The sequence below is a fragment of the Callospermophilus lateralis genome, chromosome 1 (genome assembly GCF_048772815.1).
Source record: "Callospermophilus lateralis isolate mCalLat2 chromosome 1, mCalLat2.hap1, whole genome shotgun sequence".
NCBI lineage: Eukaryota > Metazoa > Chordata > Mammalia > Rodentia > Sciuridae > Callospermophilus > Callospermophilus lateralis.
The window spans coordinates 201,472,748-201,491,386 of NC_135305.1; the positions used below are offsets into that span (position 1 = coordinate 201,472,748).

Below are 18,639 nucleotides of genomic sequence, written 5' to 3' on the forward strand. Positions count from 1 at the left end.
CAACCTTTTCATGTGAACAACTTCAGGTCAAGGTTGACTGGAGAGTATTCTAAAGATCATGGCTCATTACCACCACAGGACACTGACAGGGAGCCAGAAATTTTATTTTACAACAGATATGCAAATGAGAACAGGAATCAGCATCAAAGATGTCACGCTTTTCATGTTGCCTAGGAGTTCTGGCGTAGGCCTCAAAAGCTGAGAACAAGTGCTATCCATTCTTTCGGTGCTGTCCCTCAGCCCACTGCGGCCTCTGGGAGAGGAACTAGGAAAATGGTGCAAAGCAAGGCCAGGTTTAGGCACACCCACATGAAGCCAGTTTAGAACTGCTCCCTCTGCTCTATCGAGTGGCTCTACCTCCATCTGCATATTCCCGCACTACCGTTTTGTTCTCAGGCGCCTCTAGAGCACCAAAGGGCCACAGGCCACACCAACGCCCAGTACCGGGGAAGCCTACCACTAGCACCCCTTCCGCCCCACCAACCGCCCTTGGCCAAAGGGGAATGGGTGGGACATCCGCCCGGTCAGAGCCTCTTCCGGAAGTTACGTAGGAGTGTCAACATGCAAGATGGCGGCTCATCACCGGCAGAACACGGCCGGGCGGAGGAAAGTGCAGGTATGGGAGCCCGGCTCCTCGGCTTTCTGAACGCGGCCAGCCGGTCCGGACCCACCTCTAGCGGGCAGATACCCCACGCCGCGGCCAGCTGGGGTGGTGGCTTGGGATGAGCGGGGCGGGACGCGGCCCGCGACGAGGGGTGGGGCCGTGGCGCTAACGGCTAAAGGAAGGAGACGGGGGCTGCCGTTTGGCCGCGAGGCCAGTTCCCAGGTCCTCGCTGCAAGGGTTCTGAGCCCGGGATTGCTGGTGTTGTCTGCCCTATAGGAGTGTGTGTGCGGGGTCGGAAGGTGCTAGTTCCCCGCCCACCTGCCTCCCCTGTCCCCTGCTTTTCTCCGGAGCGTCTGCTTTCGCGGGCAGGTCCCCTGGAGGAGGTCCCCGGGCGCTTCTCGGCAGGTGGGCGGCAGAGGAGTTAGAGTTACTTGGCCAGTGCGGGGGCGTGGTGAGGTAGCGGAAGGCCTTGCGGGGTTTCTGCGGAGAATTCCGCACGTGGGAGCTTTCCCCAGGGGTGAGGTGGGAACGCCGTGCGAGTCTGCCGGTGTTCTTGGGGAAATTACAATATTCGTTGTTTTGGAATTGAATTTCTTACTTAGCATCTTCCTGTCAGTATGCATCCTCGAACCATTTTTTCTTGTTTCTAAAATTTATTATATATTAGTGAAGAGTTATCTCACCATACCTTGTGCGCATTGTGTCCTCACGAATTCACTTTTGTTTGAACTATGTTTAGGAGTTTTTGTTACCTTGCATTTGCAGCAATACAGGCAGTAAAATCCCCGTTACAGATGAATGCCTGCAGGTATATTGTATATAATGGCGATAAGGTGCATTTATGTACTAAACACTTACAGGGCACTTAAATTGGCCCTAAAGAGGGAAAAGAATTGAGAGGGTATAGGAATCAGTAGCACCCAAGCTTTCTGTATAAAACAGAGCAGTATGTGTTGTTCTACAAGTTGGAATCAGTGAGTCTTTAGTAGATAGTGAGGATTAAGGATCCTTCAATAAAATAATCCGAGCAAAATGTTATAGGCCATAAAGTCTTCTGAATAGGTAATGTGTCTTATTGATCCTATTGCTTAGTACAGTGTCTTAAGCACTCAGATTTTGTTTGAGTGAAATTAGCTATTGAATATAGCTTACCCTGTTAGATGAATTTTATGTGCGTTAATGACAGGATTTAAGTAATACCAACATCCAGGCCAAGTGGTGAAATTGTCTCATCCCGACTACAAAGTAACTCAAAATTGTAGTTTGATAGTATTCAGAGCCTAGGGGAGTATGCTCTGAGAAAGGAGTTTCTTGCGTTGAGATTTGCAAAAAGACGACTGTAATAGAGCAGCATGGGGAAGATGAAAAGTAACTGCAGCAGGTATGGAAAAACAGTGTTTTAATAACCTGAATGTGAGCCAGTGCGTGTATAATGAGGGAGGTGACAATTCTACTCTTCACTGATCAGAGTGTTCATCGCTTTGTTCTTAAGTAGCAACAGCAATTAAATTGGTGAAGTGACTTGAAACCATTTCCTATCAAGAGCATTTAAAGAGCTAAGATTAGCCTACTTAAAAGATTCAAGGAGCTTTCAGAATTTGTCCCCAAAGTATAAAAGCAATGTTAGAAGCCACAGATATTGATTTCATTTCAAACTTCATTTTGCATGGAAGTGTTTTTTGAACTAGTGCATGTTCATTGCAATAAAAATCCACAAACAGTTCAAAAGTATAAATTGTAGTTGGCCTCCACTCTTCAAAGAAAGCTACTGTGGGCTGTGTGATCTATAATCTTAGACCAGTTTCTGAACCTGTGCCCTATTGTCTTTTTAGGCTGGCTCTTTCTTTTTTGTGTAGGGATAAGGGGAGCTGTCCTATTCACTGTAGGTTGTTTAGTATCACCTCTGGCTTCTACCCACTAGATGTAGCAGCACCTCACCAGTTATGGCAGTCAGAAATGTCTCAAACATTTTCGAACATCCCTTTGCAGACAAAATTGCTGCTAATTGAGAACCACTGTCTGTTACCTCTTCCTGTTTATGTACCTGGATTTTGTGGTTTTTTACTATAAATGGACCCATAGTGTTTACTGCTATCTTGCTTTGCCAAGATTTTAAATAAACATTTCCTTTGACCTCCAACTTCTTATTTAAAAATTCTTTTATTCTACATTAGTACATATGTTTAATCTGTCTGTAATTAGGCAAGAGTGTGTATTGTAGGAACATTGTCATTGTGAAAAACAAAACTAGATATCCATCATTGGAAGCTAAATGTCTGCAGTTGTCAAATTATGACATGAATATAGAGAATTAATTTGCAATTGTAAAAAAGATCAGCCAGAGCTATATAATTAAAATATGTCGTGAGAGGTGGGAGGGAAAGGGAGGGAGAAGGGAAATTGCATGGAAATGGAAGGAGACCCTCAGGGTTATACAAAATTACATACAAGAGGTAGTGAGGGGAAAGGGAAAAATAATACAAGGGGGAGATATGAACTGCAGTAGAGGGGGTAGAGAGAGAAGAGGGGAGGGGAGGGGAGGGGAGGGGGATAGTAAAGGATAGGAAAGGCAGCAGAATACAACAGACACTAGTATGGCAATATATAAATCAATGGAAGTGTAACTGATGTGATTCTGCAATTTGTATACGGGGTAAAAATGGGAGTTCATAACCCACTTGAATCAAAGTGTGAAATATGATATATCAAGAACTATGTAATGTTTTGAACAACCAACAACAAAAAAAAAAATTTAAAAAAAAAATGTCCAGAAGTCAAATGAGCAAGTCAACATAGTGTGATCCCATTTCCACAAAGGAAATAATGGCATTTTTAGAATCAGGAAGGTTATCAACAGTGATTATTTCTTTGGGGTTAGCCTGTGTTATTATGAATAAGACAGGACATGGGATAGCTTTTATTTTATGCATCTTTACATATTTTTCAACTTAAGAGATCTTTGTTTTGTGAAAAGTATATGGGTACTTGGAAATGTAAATCTATTTTGCCCCTTCGCTATCTGTGTCTTGGTCCAAGAGAGAGTAGCCCAGAACTCCGTTGTTGAGTTATAGGCCAAAAAGAACCCTTGAGACTTATAATATTGCTAAAGAATCAGTGGAGAGGAATCCAAACATACTGCTTACTAATTATAGACAAAATTAAAAATGAGTACATGCCCTGCCATCTTCAACTGCTAAAGAAATTGAAGGTATTTGAGAGGAGGGATGGAAATGTGATTGCTAGAAACATGATCAATCAAATATGTGAATTCAGATATCTGATGGAACATACCAAAAGCAGGTCTTTTCACTCCCTCTAGTGCCTTACTGTTATGGTTTTCCAGCAATCCAGTCTGTTGATTAGCTCTCTTTGTCTCCATTTTTTCTCCTATTATGGCCTCTTCCTTCACTTGCTTCAGAATTCTTGGGGAAAAAATTAGACTGGATCACTAATATTCCTGAGTTAGGAGCAACAACCATACCCTAGCACTCCAAGATGATTCAAGAATATGAGTACTTAGCCTTTTGTAACAGAAGGACTCTTTTGGTTGGAAATGACTCCAAATCTATCTTAACTGAGCTCACATAATAAAGGATATGTATTAAGAGGTAGTGCTAGTTTCATGCAAACCCTGATCCAGTAGGCCAACTGTGACTGTATCCTAAGAAGTGATGTAAAGTCTTCACCATTGGGCTCTATGCAAGTTTTCCTCTCCTATTCTCAAACTCTTTAGCCCTTCCCTCTTGTGGCATGGTGGGCACAACCATTTCAGATCTCACGTCCTTTCACATTATCCAGTATAACAAGAGTCTCTTAGATAGACCCTATACAAGATCTTTCAGGATTTGTTACTTTGAGGGAAATATTGGAGTCAGAAGTGTGTAATGGATAAGTGTGTAATGGATAAGTGTGTAATGGATAAGCAGTGAACAAATGTCTGTTCCACCAGTATTTGTTTTAGAGCTCAGTGTGGCCTTCGCTCCTCATTCTCAGTCCCAGCTCTGGGTTGGTTGTTTAGTCTTGGAGACTTTTTTTTCAAGGAAGTAGAATGATGCCAAATCCTGACTTTTCGAGGAGAAGCCCTTCCAAATATCTAAATTGAAATGCTTTTTTGGCACTGGGAATTGAAAAGGGGGGGTACTTTACCACTGAGCTACATCCCCAGGCCTTTATGTTTTTATTTTGAGACAGAGGTTCACTAAGTTATTAAGGCTGGCCTGGAATTTGTGATCCTCCTGCCTCAGCCTTCCTAGTCATTGGGATTACAGGTGTGTGCCACCTCACTGGACTGAAGTTGAATTACTTTTTATTTAGGATGGTTAATAAAAATTTGATAGTGATATGACGCCTTAGAACAGGAATCCGCAAACTTTCTGAAAGGATCCAGATGGTAAATGATTTGCTCTTGTTATTTTGGTACTAAGGGTTGAACTCTAGGGTGCTTTACAACTGAACTACATTCCCCCATCCCCCCCCCACCCCTGTCCCTGCCTTTTTATTTGTTAATTTGAGACTGGATCTTACTTAGTAGTTACTTACTTAGTAGTTAGGGCCTTGAACTTGCAGTCCTCCTGCCTCAGGCTCTAAAATCACTGGCAGAAAGTAAATGTTTTAGGCCTTGCAGGCTAATCATATTTTAAGGAGTCAACTCTATGTCATAAATATTCAACTGTGCCATTATAATTTGAAACCAGCTTAGATGGTACCAAAATGAATAGGCATGGCTGTGTTCCAGTAAGGCTAGTTTACAAAAATAGGACTTGGTCTGGGTTTGTCAAACAGGCAGGTTTTACCTAACCCCTGGTTTAGAAGAAATGTTAGAAGGTGTCCTATATTATTTGCAAGACTACTTTTTAAAATACTTTAAAAAATCAACTGAAATATAGGTACAAGCAGAAAGTCATGGCCCATAAGATTGGACAGGAAAAACACATATGGGAATTATTTATATTTGGCCAGTTTTTCTTGGAATGGGCTAAATAAACCTGATAGCCAGAAGTAGCCTTAAATGAGAGCTGTGCAATTCCATTAATAAGACATTGTAAGAACAGGCAAAACTAGTCTGTGATGAAAATAGATCTAGATTGCCTGGGAATAGAGTATGCAGATTGGGAAGAAAATGAAGGAACTTTTTTTCGTGATAATGTTGTATGTGTCTTTGAAAGGGCTTATATAGGTGTGTTCATTTGTCATAACTATCTATGGCACATTTCACTCTGTGTAATTTTACCTTAAAAATGATAAGCAATGCTGGGCGTGGTGGCACACACCTATAATCCCAGCAGCTGGGGAGACTGAGGCAATAGGCCAGTCTCAGCAAAAACAAGGCACAGGGCAACTCAGTCAGACCCTGTCTCTAAATAAAATACAGAAAATAGGGCTGGAGATGTGGCTTAGTGGTCAAATGCCCCTTAACCGCCCTCAAAAAATGATTTGCATGTGCTAGAGCCTTAAGTGTTGTTGATGGTGTACAGCTTATTTTCAAAGGCATCAAAAATATGATGAATCAAATGGATGGATGTGTTAAAACAAATGTAGACTGTTAATTGAAGAATATGTGTGGTGGATATATATGCTAAATTTAATTGTGTGATTCTTTCTATTTTTGTGTTTTAAATTTTTCACAAATACTGGAAGGAAGTTGGCTTTAAAGATTTGAAAATAGTTAGATAGTGATTAGCAGTGGAAGAGGGGGAAATGAAATTTCTATTTATGGTGGGGAGAGAAGTCCTTGCTTGAGAAGCCAACTTTTCAGTAAGGGTCTGAAGGAAAGGAGAAAAATGAGAGAATGATATAGCAACACCACCTTCTGGGAGAAGAGCATTCCAGTGAGATTATCAAATGCGAAGGTCCTGAGGTGAATGCTGGCCTGTTTCTGATCAGTAGAGACACGTTGTGGTTGGCCTGGGGCAAGTGAAACAAGAGAAGCAGAAAATGAAATCCGAGAGGTGGTTGGAGGTCAGATCTTGTAGGGCCTATACTTTGCAGTGAGCCCCGAATGAGATGAGAAGCAGTTGTTGGATCTTGAGCAAATGAATAATGTGATATATGGTAATGCCCGCCTCCCATATCTGCAGTTCATTTTCCACTGTTATCTGTGCTAAAGTGCAGTCTGAAAATACTAAATGGAAAATACCAGGAATAAACAATTGTAAGTTTTAAATTATCTGCTATTTCAGGTAGCATGATGAAATCTCATGCCAGCCCAGCCACCCAAGAGGTGGCTTTGTTCAAGGTATTCATGCCATTAGTAACCACCCATTAGTCATTTGTTAGTCATCTAGGTTATCAGTATCTTGGTCATCAAATCTACTCTCATGTTATTGTAATGCTTATGTTCAAATAACCCTTATTTTGTGTTAGTTAAATAATCCATTATTTTATAATGACCCCAGAGGACCAGAGTAGTGATGCTACATAGTGCTTCCTTTAAGTGAAAAATTGAAAGTACAACCTTACAGATACATATAGGGAAAAACAACATGGTATGTATAGGATTTAATACCACTTGTGGTTTTAGGTATCCACTGGTGGTCTTGGAATGTATCTGCCATGGATAAGAGGGACTACTGTACATGTGTTTTAATAGGCTTAGCAGGACTTTTTAAAAATCCAGATGCCATGAGATAGTAGTGATTCCAGCCGGTGATGAGAAGGAGTTGAACTCTTGATAAGTCTCAAAGGTAGAGCTAGCAAGTCTTGATGACAGGTTTTGAGATAAAAGAGAAGTGAGGATGACATTAAGGTGTTTTGAACTTGAGCAACTTGTTGGAGTAACCATGAACTGAGATGGAGGAGACTTCAGGAATGGTAGTTTGGAGAGAACTCTCAGGAGCTTGATTTGGGGCAAATTCCAATTAAGGTATCATTAGAGATCCAAGTGAAGATAAAATACACCCTAGAGGAGCCTAGGGGAATCACCCAGAGCATCTCATTTCCGAGCCTGAAATGGTTTTAAGTCTCTCCCTTTTTTAAAATGAACTTTTTGTTTATTCCATAGTATATGAAGCGTGTTTGTTTTTGTATTGTTTAGTTACTATGGGAGAAAGAAGGGGCTCCTAATCCCTGGAACTTATACATATGTTAGTTACATGATCAAAAGGACTTTGCATGTGTAATAAGGTTCCAAACCTTAAAATAGAAGGATTATCCTGTGAGCCCTTAAAAGCAGAGGACTTCCTCCAACTGGAGGCAGAAGGCCCTGAGATGTGGCATAAGAGAGCTTTGAGGTGTGAGATGGATTCCACCCTCCACCGCTAGAGGGCCGTGGAAAGGATGAGAAGGAATGCGGACAATTGCTAGGAGCAAAGATGAACAGATCCTTAACTGACAGCAAGGAAACAAACCAGGGACCTTAGGCCTGCAATCCTAAGGAACTGATTTCAACCAACCAGGATGAGCTTGGACGCAGGCTTTTTACTAGAGCCTCTAGTCTGATTGCTGGCCCTGATCAGTTTGGGCCTCTGAGACCCTTGACAGAGGACCCACTTATGCCCAGCCTTGACTTTTTGACCCTCAGAACTGAAATAATAAATGAGTATGTGTAAAGTCACTGCATTTGTGGTGATTTGTTACATTAATGATAGAAAATCAGTCTGATTACCTCTAAGTAAAATGGTGATGAGAGAGATATGTTTTTCTCATGACTGTTTCTACTCTCTGGCAGGTTGCCAATAACTCTAGGGTATTTAAGTTTGAGATGCTTAGACAGATCACATGAACTTTAGTGGATCACCCATCTGATTTCTTTGTTTTAGGTCCTAGATAATTGTTGAAGAAATTAGTCAAAGATTGCTTACCCAGGCTGGGGTAGTACAGCTCAGTGGTAGAGTACTTGCCTAGCATGGGTGAGGCACTGGATTCAATCCTCAGCACCACATAAAAAGCAAATAAATAAAAAATAAAGGTTAAAAAAATTTGCTTTCTAAGCCAGATACAAATATTTACGTTTTTGTAACTTAACTGGATACTTGTTACCTGGGGGCTAATCAATTATTTTTTTCCCCCTGCCAGTCCCTTTAACTGATTCTTCCAAATGTATATTTACTACTGATGACCTGGCTTCCCATCCCATTGCAAAGCTCACTTAGTACACTTCCCCATTTTTTTAAGTAAATCATGGTGGTTGGATATAAGTTCTTATCTCTGCTTTAAGCTGTGCCCTTGGGGCAGGGGTGCAGCAGTGCCTCCCAGCTATCAATATTTGTTTATTTGTTACTTTGTTTAAAGTATTAAAGTGCAGTATTAAAATGTGCTCTTTTTAAAAAGAAATTAGAGTTTTATAGTTACATGTGATAGTTACATGTGATAGTTGGGTTTATCCCAACAAACTCATACATGAATGGAAATTGATTTCAGTTAATGATCCCCCCCACACTTTTTCTTCTTGTCCTCCCTCTCATCTCCCATTCTTCTGCTCTACTAGACTTCTTTTGCTTATCTATTAATTTATATTCAATTGCTAACCTACATTCTTGACTTTGTTTAAATGAAGCTTTTCTATGACTTTTTTTGCTTTTCTATTAATTTATATTCAATTGCTAACCTACACTCTTGACTTTGTCTAAATGAAGCTTTTCTATGACCTTGTTCACCAAGTTATTGTTTCTCAGACCGATTCTACTTTTGTTTCATTTATTTATTTATTTATTTATTTATTGCTTTCGTCCCTTCTGCTTTCAAAAGCTTGCCTGTATCTTGGGGAGAAAAATTTCACTTGACTTGCTGTCATTTCTAGTTCGATCTTTCCCTCATTAGAACACACTGTATTCTCAGCTTTTAAAGTAGTACCTGACAACTAGGGAGCACTTAATCAATATTAGTTGGAAAAATTAAATTATGTTTTTCCTCTTTCTATATCCAGACTTTTTAAATGAGTTTTTAATGTGAAATGTCTTGGAATATATCAGTGTATATAGTTTATCTTCATTCTTTAATAACCACATGAGGTATTTTATGTAACTATTTCCTTATCAGATATACTGTTTCTATTTTTATCATACTACATTAAAAATAGTAGTTATAAAATGATAGAGAAAGTCTTATAAAAGTAAATAAAGGACAAAGATAGATAATATAGAATGCATAAAAGATGGATAATCAGTTTGAAAGTTTTAGCATACAACTGATGGGATTTCAAGAAAGAACAAAGAAAGCAGACCGGACATGAAGTACTACAAGCTTCCAAGTTGAAAGGACTTTCTAATTACATAGCAAAATTAGTGATTAAAAAGACTAAATGAAGAAATATAACAGGAATAAAAGGGAAGAGCCTAAAAGTTTAGGGAGAAGGTGTCCAGAAGAGACTGAAAATGAGGTCATACTAAAGTTGAATGAAACAAAATGGCATTGAATTCATTGGCAGTAGTGGATGCTAGAGGAAGTTAGAGCAACATCTTCAAAAGCTGAGAGAATGTTTTGTTTTGTTTTGTTGGCAATGCTAAGGATTAAATCCAGGACCTCACACAGGGTAGGAGAGCATTTTACCACTGAGCTACAGCCTCAGTTCTTTTTGTCTTATTTATTTATTTGTTTGTTTTTCAAGAATAAAATGTTTTATTACATAAAAAGTTTTGTTTTATCATCTAAACAGAAACATTCTCAAATTATAATGGAGAACTCTTAAACCACCAACATATAAATGTCTTCATTTTAAGAGGCAATGATATTAACAAGATATCTTTTTTTCTTAATTTTTAAATTTGTTTTAATTAGTTATACATGACAGTAGAATGCATTTATGCACTTTGAAATATCATACATAGATGGGATATAATTTCTCATTTTTCTAAATGTACATGTTGTTTTATTTTGAGACAGAATCTCAGGTTGCCCAGGCTGACCTCAAACTTAGATCCTCCTGCCTCAGCTTCCCAAACAGCTGTTCTTACAGGCCTGAGCCACTGTGCCTGACCTTTCATGTTATTTTCTTAAGATCCTAAGGAAGTACTTCAAAACTGGGGAATGAACAAGGTGAAATCAAAATTCTGGAAATCGTGACTCTACCCCAGAAAAGCAGTATAAGAAAGCAGCAAAGGTGGCACACACTGTGCCAGCAACCCGTAGGGTAACCACCCCAGAGTACAGTGAGGAGACTGAGGACTGAGGGAGCCTTATGAGAACAAAGGGGTAGGTAAGTTCCATGGTGCAGCAGTTAAAGAAAATCGAATTTAAAGTAGAAGAAAACATTGAAGGAGGAAAATTAAGAACTTTAGGGAAAACAAAAGGATCTTTGAGGAAGGAAGTTATTCATAATATAGTACTTGGTTAGTCAACTGACAGCCTGATGAAGTTACAACAATGTAGTACTGATTATTTATTCAACCGATAATAATGTATCTATATAAGAAGAATAGACAAGAAATATCAAAGGTGGTTTTATATCCTAATCTATAATAAAATGAGTAAATTGGGAATATCTAAAATGAATGTGCTGGAGTTGTAGCATAATATTTAGGGAAATGCTGTAACCCTCCAGTAGAAACAACCAAGAGTTAAAATTAGTTCCATTTAGGGATGAATGAAGACTGGGTACTCTCAGGCAGTAGGGAGATTATTTTTTCATTGCAATGTTTTAATAGTGTTTGACTTTCTAAATACAGGCAAGAATTACTTTGATAGTAGATTATAAATTTTTAAAATAAAGTAATGTGTGTCCATTATAAAACATTTAAGCCACATAAATAGTCATGACTGAGTGGGGGGAAAAAATCACCATAATCCTATCACTCAGGAATAACTGCTGGTATTTATTTCAAAATATATTATGTGTTTAATATTTTGAAACACTTTCACAATAATGATTATTATACACGATGTGTTGAATCATGCATAATTCACTTAAAATATACTATCTTCCTGTGTCAGTCTAGATCTACATCAACATTTTTAACAATTGAATAACACTATTTTATAGGTATGTGTGCCAAAATTTTTTCAACTAGGATACTTCTAATTCGTTTACATTTTTAATAACACACCCATTGTAGATACATGAAGATGTCATCCCAGACTTTGTTTTGCTAAGAATTACTCTCCACCTGAAATGATAGCCCCAATAATTATGTTATCCTCCAAACCTTGCCTACTGGTTCAGTCAGATAATCTCCTAGAAATCAGAAAATTAAGATTCATATATACTACATAGTCTCAGTTAAAGGAAATGTGCTCCAGATAAGTGGATTTCGTGTTCCAGAGAAAGAGAGTGAGAGGGACTGAATTTGACATGGTGCACAGAGAGGGATTAAGAGGCAGAACTTGACATTGAAGTCACCTTGGTTCCTAGTGGCTTTCCAACAGATTTCCAATGTATTTGCCTATTGCATGCCAGGCACAGTGGAGATAGAGTGGTAGGAGGAGCAAGGCAGACAAGGTCCTTGCCACTCAGAGCTTATTCTAATATAGGAAGAGATAATAAAAAAGATAAATAACGGGAGTGTGCTAAAAACTGTGAAATAAGTAGGATATTGGTGTCAAGGGAAGTGAGATCAGGGAAGGCCTTTCAGAGGTGATCTACTAAGACAGAAAGGGTGAAGGCAAACCAGAGGAGATAAAAACTGGGTATCCCAGTGGGGTTGGAAGGTTGAGGAACCTTCAGTAAATGAGAAGGTCTTGAGGAGGATGAGTTCACAGCTTGACATGTTTGAGGAACATAAAAGAGTTTAGGGTCACTAACGTGAAAGAAACTGAGAGGTTAGTCTGAGGTAAGTATAAGGGATGCAGGGTTAGAACCAAAGCATTGAAGGAGTCTGGACTTTAAATCTGTGGAAAATTGTTAAAAGGTTTCAACAGAGAAGTGCTACAATTTTATTTTAAAAATGCCTCTAGAGTGATGGGTGTATTTTCTGCCTTTCAGTTCTGTTAGATATCCTTGTATTCTTATGTTAAATTTTCTAAAAAATGAGAAAATAATGACTTACATTTGTGTTTTTTTGTTGTTGTTGTTAAATTCTCAAGAATTTGAGTAGATTTCAGTTGCAGATGCTTGTTTCCAAAAGACCAAGTTAAGAAAACATCTTAGTAATTATTTGTATATGCATTCTTAGCCCTTCCGAAGGATAAATTCCATTTTGTTTATCCATTTGTCAGTTAATGGTCACTTGGGTTGTTTTCACTTTTTGGCCATTGTGAATACTGCTTTAAACATTCTTATACTTACAAAAGGTTTGACTTGTATTTGGTCAAATAATTACCATCTTTCTTTTCATGTTGGAAGAGCCTTCTATATCTACAGACTATGTAAATATTCACCTGCCTTTAAAATTACTTGAATGACTATGTTATTAAATTTCAACTTTTTGTTTAATATAAAAAAATGCATTTTAGTGAAAATGGTAAATTCAAAAAAATGCATTTTTGGTTTAAGATATGGAAAAGGAGTACATAATTTTCCCCCAAAAGACTCATGCACTCTTAAAATAAATTATTAAATTAATTATGTCTTCTTTGATTTGAAACACTATGTTTATATCAAAATAGAAAATTTGTGATAGAAAATTATTCCAAATTTTTTATTTCATTTATCCTGTTATATATTCCAATTATGGTACACTATTGTAATTCCAGTAGCTTTATAATACCTTTTAAGATCTTTAAAGTAGGAACTGGGGTTGTGGCTCAGTGTTAGAGCACTTCTAGGAAGAATTTAATGCTATTCTAACCAACATTGGGTTAAATTTACAAATTTAGGCATGAATTGCCAATTTTGAATCTTTCTGTTCTGTAGTATTACATGTTTTCTCTATTTGATTTTTCTCTTTTGTACCATTTCCTATCAGTTATGTGTTTTCTTGTAAAATGTATTTCTAGGGGGCTGGGGTTGTGGCTCAACGGTAGAGCGCTTGCCTCGCATGTACGAGACCCTGGGTTCAATACTCAGCACCACATAAAAAATAAATAAGTGAAATAAAGGTATTGTGTCCAACTATGACAAAAAATAAATATTTTTTTAAATGTATTTATAGGTATTTATCTTGTTGCTTTTATAATTAGGTCTCTCCCTCCCTCTGCCCTTGTATTTTGAAATAGTTATCTTATTACATTGGAAAAGTTTTGCTTTGGACTACCAGCCAGTGTATTGACTTTTTCTTAGTTATAATTCTTTTGGGTTGATTCTCACATGTTTTCCCAGGAAATAGAGGTCACCAAGGGAAAATGAAGTAGGAAAAAGCATCCTGAAGGAAAAGTTGAGTTTATTATAGGAACTCAGAACTTGAGATGGCATTCTGCTTATCAAATTATGAAAGGCCTTTTTGAGGAAGCATGTCATTTAAAGAGAAACCCGAAGACTGTAATAGGAGATAGCCTGACAAGTAGGAGGGAGAACTTCCAAATGGGGTCTAGAGGCCCTGTGTGCACAAGGACCTAGAACAAAAATGAGAGCAGGAAGGCGAACAAGGCTCTTGAGGCTATGGTAAGGATTTACATCAAATCACGAGTTCAGCAGTAAGCAGCTGGATGTTTTTTGAACCAAGATGGGTTGCATTCCAATTTACATTTCCAAAAGATTACCCTATCTGCTTTGTGAAAATGAATTAAAGGCAAAGGAGTAGAAGGAGAGTCCAATTAGGAAGCAGTAGTTTAGGGCAAACTTAATCATCTTGGTCTAGGTTAACTTCTCTTTTTAGCCCTTTAATCTTTAGAGTAAAATAAAAATAAAAATTTTATTGGCTTGAAAAATAAGTTTTATTATTAATTGGCTACTAGTAGACTACATCTTTTTATTGCATGGCTTATAACATCATAAAAAGCATCTGTTGATGTATTTATCAGGTTTCCTATGTTATTCGGGATGAAGTAGAGAAGTACAATCGGAATGGAGTCAATGCCCTACAGTTGGATCCAGCACTAAATAGACTTTTCACAGCTGGACGAGACTCCATCATAAGAATATGGAGTGTCAATCAGCACAAGGTAAGGCAAAGATTAAGTTTACATTTAAAAATCTATAAATTTGTAAATTTTGGTTGCTTTTCCCTGTCTTATGTGATGCCTTTTTTCAGTTTCTGATTTAATCTCTAAGCACTGAGTTTTTTAGTACACTCTATATTAAGACATTGAAACCAGAATTCTGTAAGCCTCTGAGAAAAATTACCCCCACGAGAATTTCACAAGTGTTTTAGCTAAGGCAAGGACTCCATAAACCAGGTTTTCTTTAAGAGCTCTTTACCACAAAGGACCAGTGATATTGACTGATAGGGAGTGATTACTTTCAGCGGTTTTTCTGCTTTAGAATATGACTCCCAAAAGTCTCCTTGCAACCATACTTTTTAAAAAAATAAAAAAGAAAGGATTAGGTATGTTTTCACATTATTTATAAGCAATTTTGAACAAATATTTGATTTTCTTCATTTGAGGTGAATAGGGTTCCCACAAAACCTGCAGCACCCTATTACATTATATAAGGTTGGTATGAAACTTTGAGGACAGCATAGTTTAAAACTCCTTCAGGAGTTTTAAAGTCTGCTTTCTTAAACAGGGAACAGAATTTAAATATATGGAAAAATAAATCCCACATCAAACAGGATGGAACTCTTTTGGTATTTTATTTAAATACCCGTATTGTGAATGACATAGAAAAGAAGATCAAGGAAGGAAAAGGAACATAGTTCCTGAGTTCTTAACTATGTGCCAGACACTCTTGGCACTTATATCTACCATGATTTTAATTCTCACAGTAATCTCTCATGTCAGCTCTTAGGATTCATCTTTATAGGTGAGAAAACAGTGTCAGAAAAAGCCATGGTTAAATGGCTGGTAAGTGGCAGAGAATGAGAACCCAGCCTTACTTCAAAACCCTGATTCTAGACCTCGTATTTTTAAAAGTCTATCTTTAGCAAGCTCTACAAGTCAGTGTTGAAAAAGATCTACTAAGTAGAGTTGCTAGATGAGGTCTCTCTAAATGGACTTCAGTCCAGCAGGCTCTGAATTCTTTAGCCAGTGGAAGCAGTGGTGACCCTGTGTCAAAAGTCAGAAAACTATTTATGTTTAGCTTTTAAATGCACTTATATTTAAATTGAGATGTCTCCTTTCTGGGAATTCACAGTATTTCAAACAAAGTAAGGAAAACTAATGTGGAATAATCTGGAAATCTTCTTGACTTGCCCTCAAACATCTTTTTCTAGTCATCCTTTTATGACAGTTTAAGTACCATCATTTTTCATACATGAAGAGAGTGGGGTTTTTGTTGTTGTTGTTGTTGTTGTTGTTGTTTTGTTTTGGTTTTGTCCTGGTAATTAAGCCAGATGAGGGGAACAAGAGAGTCTCCAGTTACTGAACTGGAATGGTGACATGAACTTGCTCAGTCTTTCTTCTGTGAAGGACTGTAGAAAACATTTAAAACTCAAAAGATAAAAACAGCAGGAGGAGAAAGCAGAAGTGTTTGTCTCCCTTTGCCAGCAGACCAGACTCCTCACCATGCTCCTCACACTCATTTCTGCCCCTGCTGGCTGCTGTGAGCCTTCACCACCAGAGTTAAGATTTCCCCAGCCTGCAGAAGCAAACCCCTTCCTGCAACACTCTGCATCACACACAGTGCCTAGCCCAGAGCATGGCCTTCACCATCATAAGGCATAACAATTAAGTATTTATGCTGGAAATGTACCTTTTGTTACTGGTAAATGTCCTAAAACAAAAGTGTTTTCATCTGTTTCTGAAAGCATCGCCTGTTTGTAAAATTTTATTCTGAATTCAGTTGTCAGTTTTAAGACCTTAGAGCAATGTTACATTAATTGAAAAATCTGAACAGATCTAGAATTTTTAATTATTTCATTCTCTAATATAAACTCTTACAATTTTTCTTTTAATTCAGCAAGATCCATATATAGCATCTATGGAACACCATACTGATTGGGTAAACGACATTGTACTCTGTTGTAATGGGAAAACATGTAAGTATTTCTTTGGATTATTGAGCTTTCAAAAGTTTTTAATTCAATTTGATATATTTTTATATAAACTATTTTATTAAAGTCTAAAATACATACAAAAAAGTATACATACCTTGAGATTACAACTTAATATAATTCAAGAAACAGAAAATTGCAAGGAGCCTGTTTGTGTCACCCTTTCAGTCATTGTGTCATGCCCCAAGGTAAACTCTCTCCTGTCTTCTGAACACCATACATTAGTTTTACTTGCATCTGAGCTGTATAGCAGTAGATTCATACAATACACACATTTTTTTCCCTTTTAGTCATTTTGATACCTCTTTTGGTGTTTATTTTGGTAGGATCCATTTCTTGGTTTTGCAGTCTGAGAGAAATTTTTCTCTTTCAAATTAGTTGGGTGTTCACCTGGAACATTAAGAAAGTTTGCCCTATTAAAAATTTGGATGTGTGTGTAACAATATCTAATAGGTTCTAGAGAGATCTTTGAAGAGTGTATGAGTATGAACATTAGTTTGAAATAATGTTACTTTGTTTTAAGATAAGTTTTAAAGTTATCATAAATCATTCTACTAAGGGTTTTGCTAATTCTTTGGCTCTTCCAGTAATATCTGCATCTTCTGACACGACAGTAAAAGTATGGAACGCACATAAGGGATTTTGCATGTCAACATTAAGAACGCATAAGGTAAAACAGCTAACAGTTCTCAGTATCTTAAGTGTAATATTGAAATCTTAGCGCTTTGGCTCATTTTTTAATTGATCTACAGAGTAGATCATAGTATGTCTGTTCTGTTACAGGATTATGTAAAGGCATTAGCATATGCCAAGGATAAGGAACTGGTAGCATCAGCTGGGTTGGACAGACAAATATTCCTTTGGGATGTGAATACTCTAACAGCATTGACTGCCTCAAATAACACTGTCACAAGTAAGGTGTTTGAAAAAAATTTCTTTGAAAGTGATCTGAGTTGACATAAATAAAGAATGGTTTATAAAACATCTTTGATAGGTTTGCATCGAGACAGTGGTTCATATTTTGAGAGTGCTTCTACCTACAGCGTTCTAGCCCCCAAGAGTATGATTGAGCAACAAGGCGATAGTTCCTCACTGCAGTCTAAACATGGTAACTTCTCCAGGTGTAACCTGGTTATTTTTTGTACATGTGCATGTCTTAGCTCCCTAGCCAAAGTATAAGTCCCTGCGGGGTAGGAAAATCTGTCTTATCACTACTTTGTATCCCACAGGATTGCCTGGCTTAGACCCACAGGTATTTTTGAAGGAGATGGTGATTTCCTAACAAAATAGTCAGTTTTCTGATTTACAAGTATTACCATATATTAAGAGCTTTTGAGTTAATAGCCAAAATGGAAAGTACAGGGAGAAAGAAACAGAAAAAAATGTTTCCAGTGCCAGTCGAGAAGACCATTTCAGAGTAACCCTAAAGAATCTAGCCTATTTCAGAAGAGCCCAGGGAGGATAGGATTGTTTTAGAGGTAATTCAGAGATATTCACAACAGTTTAATAGTGCGGCAATTTAATCAAATAATAGATCTCAGACTTATGCAAATCTGGATTTGAAATTCAACATCACACTTGACCCAACCTCCTAGAGCCCTCTAGGGCACATGTCAGAGGGGACCAGTAGGAGCACATTTTTAACATAGCTTGGACTGGAAGAACTATGTTCAAGACATGGACTCGGACTATCTGGAACTCCATATTACAGGTCCAACTTGTCATGAATCAGTGGAGTGCTCACAGTGACTTAGCCAAAATTGTTCTAATGTAACCTAGTATGTGCCAAGAAGGGCAAGTTGGGAGATTGGTACATATAATTCCTTGAATATCGTTTTACCAATCAGGAAATATATAAACTCTATGTTTCTCTTATTACCCTTGATTTTTTTTCACCTGTATACCTTCTCAGTGATTGAGCAGCTAGTCCCTGCTGGGGGCTGTCCTGTGATTGGGCTCTGTTTATATGTGAGGCCTTCCTCAAAGAGACACTAAAGGGGAGGGAACAAAGCAATAGAAAGAAGATTGTTACTAGGTCAGAGACTAGGCTTAGTGGATACAGCTTCTGCTATTGTTGATATGTCTTGCTTAGAACTCTTTAGAGATGATATCACAAGTTTTTTTTTTAAGATT

The 18,639-nt window shown here is 37.8% G+C and overlaps 1 protein-coding gene across 4 annotated transcripts in view; it reads left to right on the forward strand.

Annotated features, from left to right (window-relative positions):
* The first annotated feature begins 537 nt into the window (after positions 1-537).
* Positions 538-18,639, forward strand: part of Wdr48 (WD repeat domain 48) — a 44,683-nt gene continuing 26,581 nt past the window's right edge. For 2 of the 4 annotated variants that reach the window (XM_076843768.2, XM_076843778.2), the window contains exons 1-5: positions 538-616; positions 14,375-14,515; positions 16,413-16,491; positions 17,094-17,176; positions 17,290-17,419. In XM_076843768.2, the coding sequence (XP_076699883.1) occupies positions 569-616; positions 14,375-14,515; positions 16,413-16,491; positions 17,094-17,176; positions 17,290-17,419 (481 nt within the window). In that variant the 5' untranslated portion in view covers positions 538-568. Of the gene's footprint in view, positions 617-14,374; positions 14,516-16,412; positions 16,492-17,093; positions 17,177-17,289; positions 17,420-17,500; positions 17,615-18,639 lie in introns of those variants that run through there. The other 2 variants (XM_076843794.2, XM_076843787.2) reach the window with 2 other exon arrangements.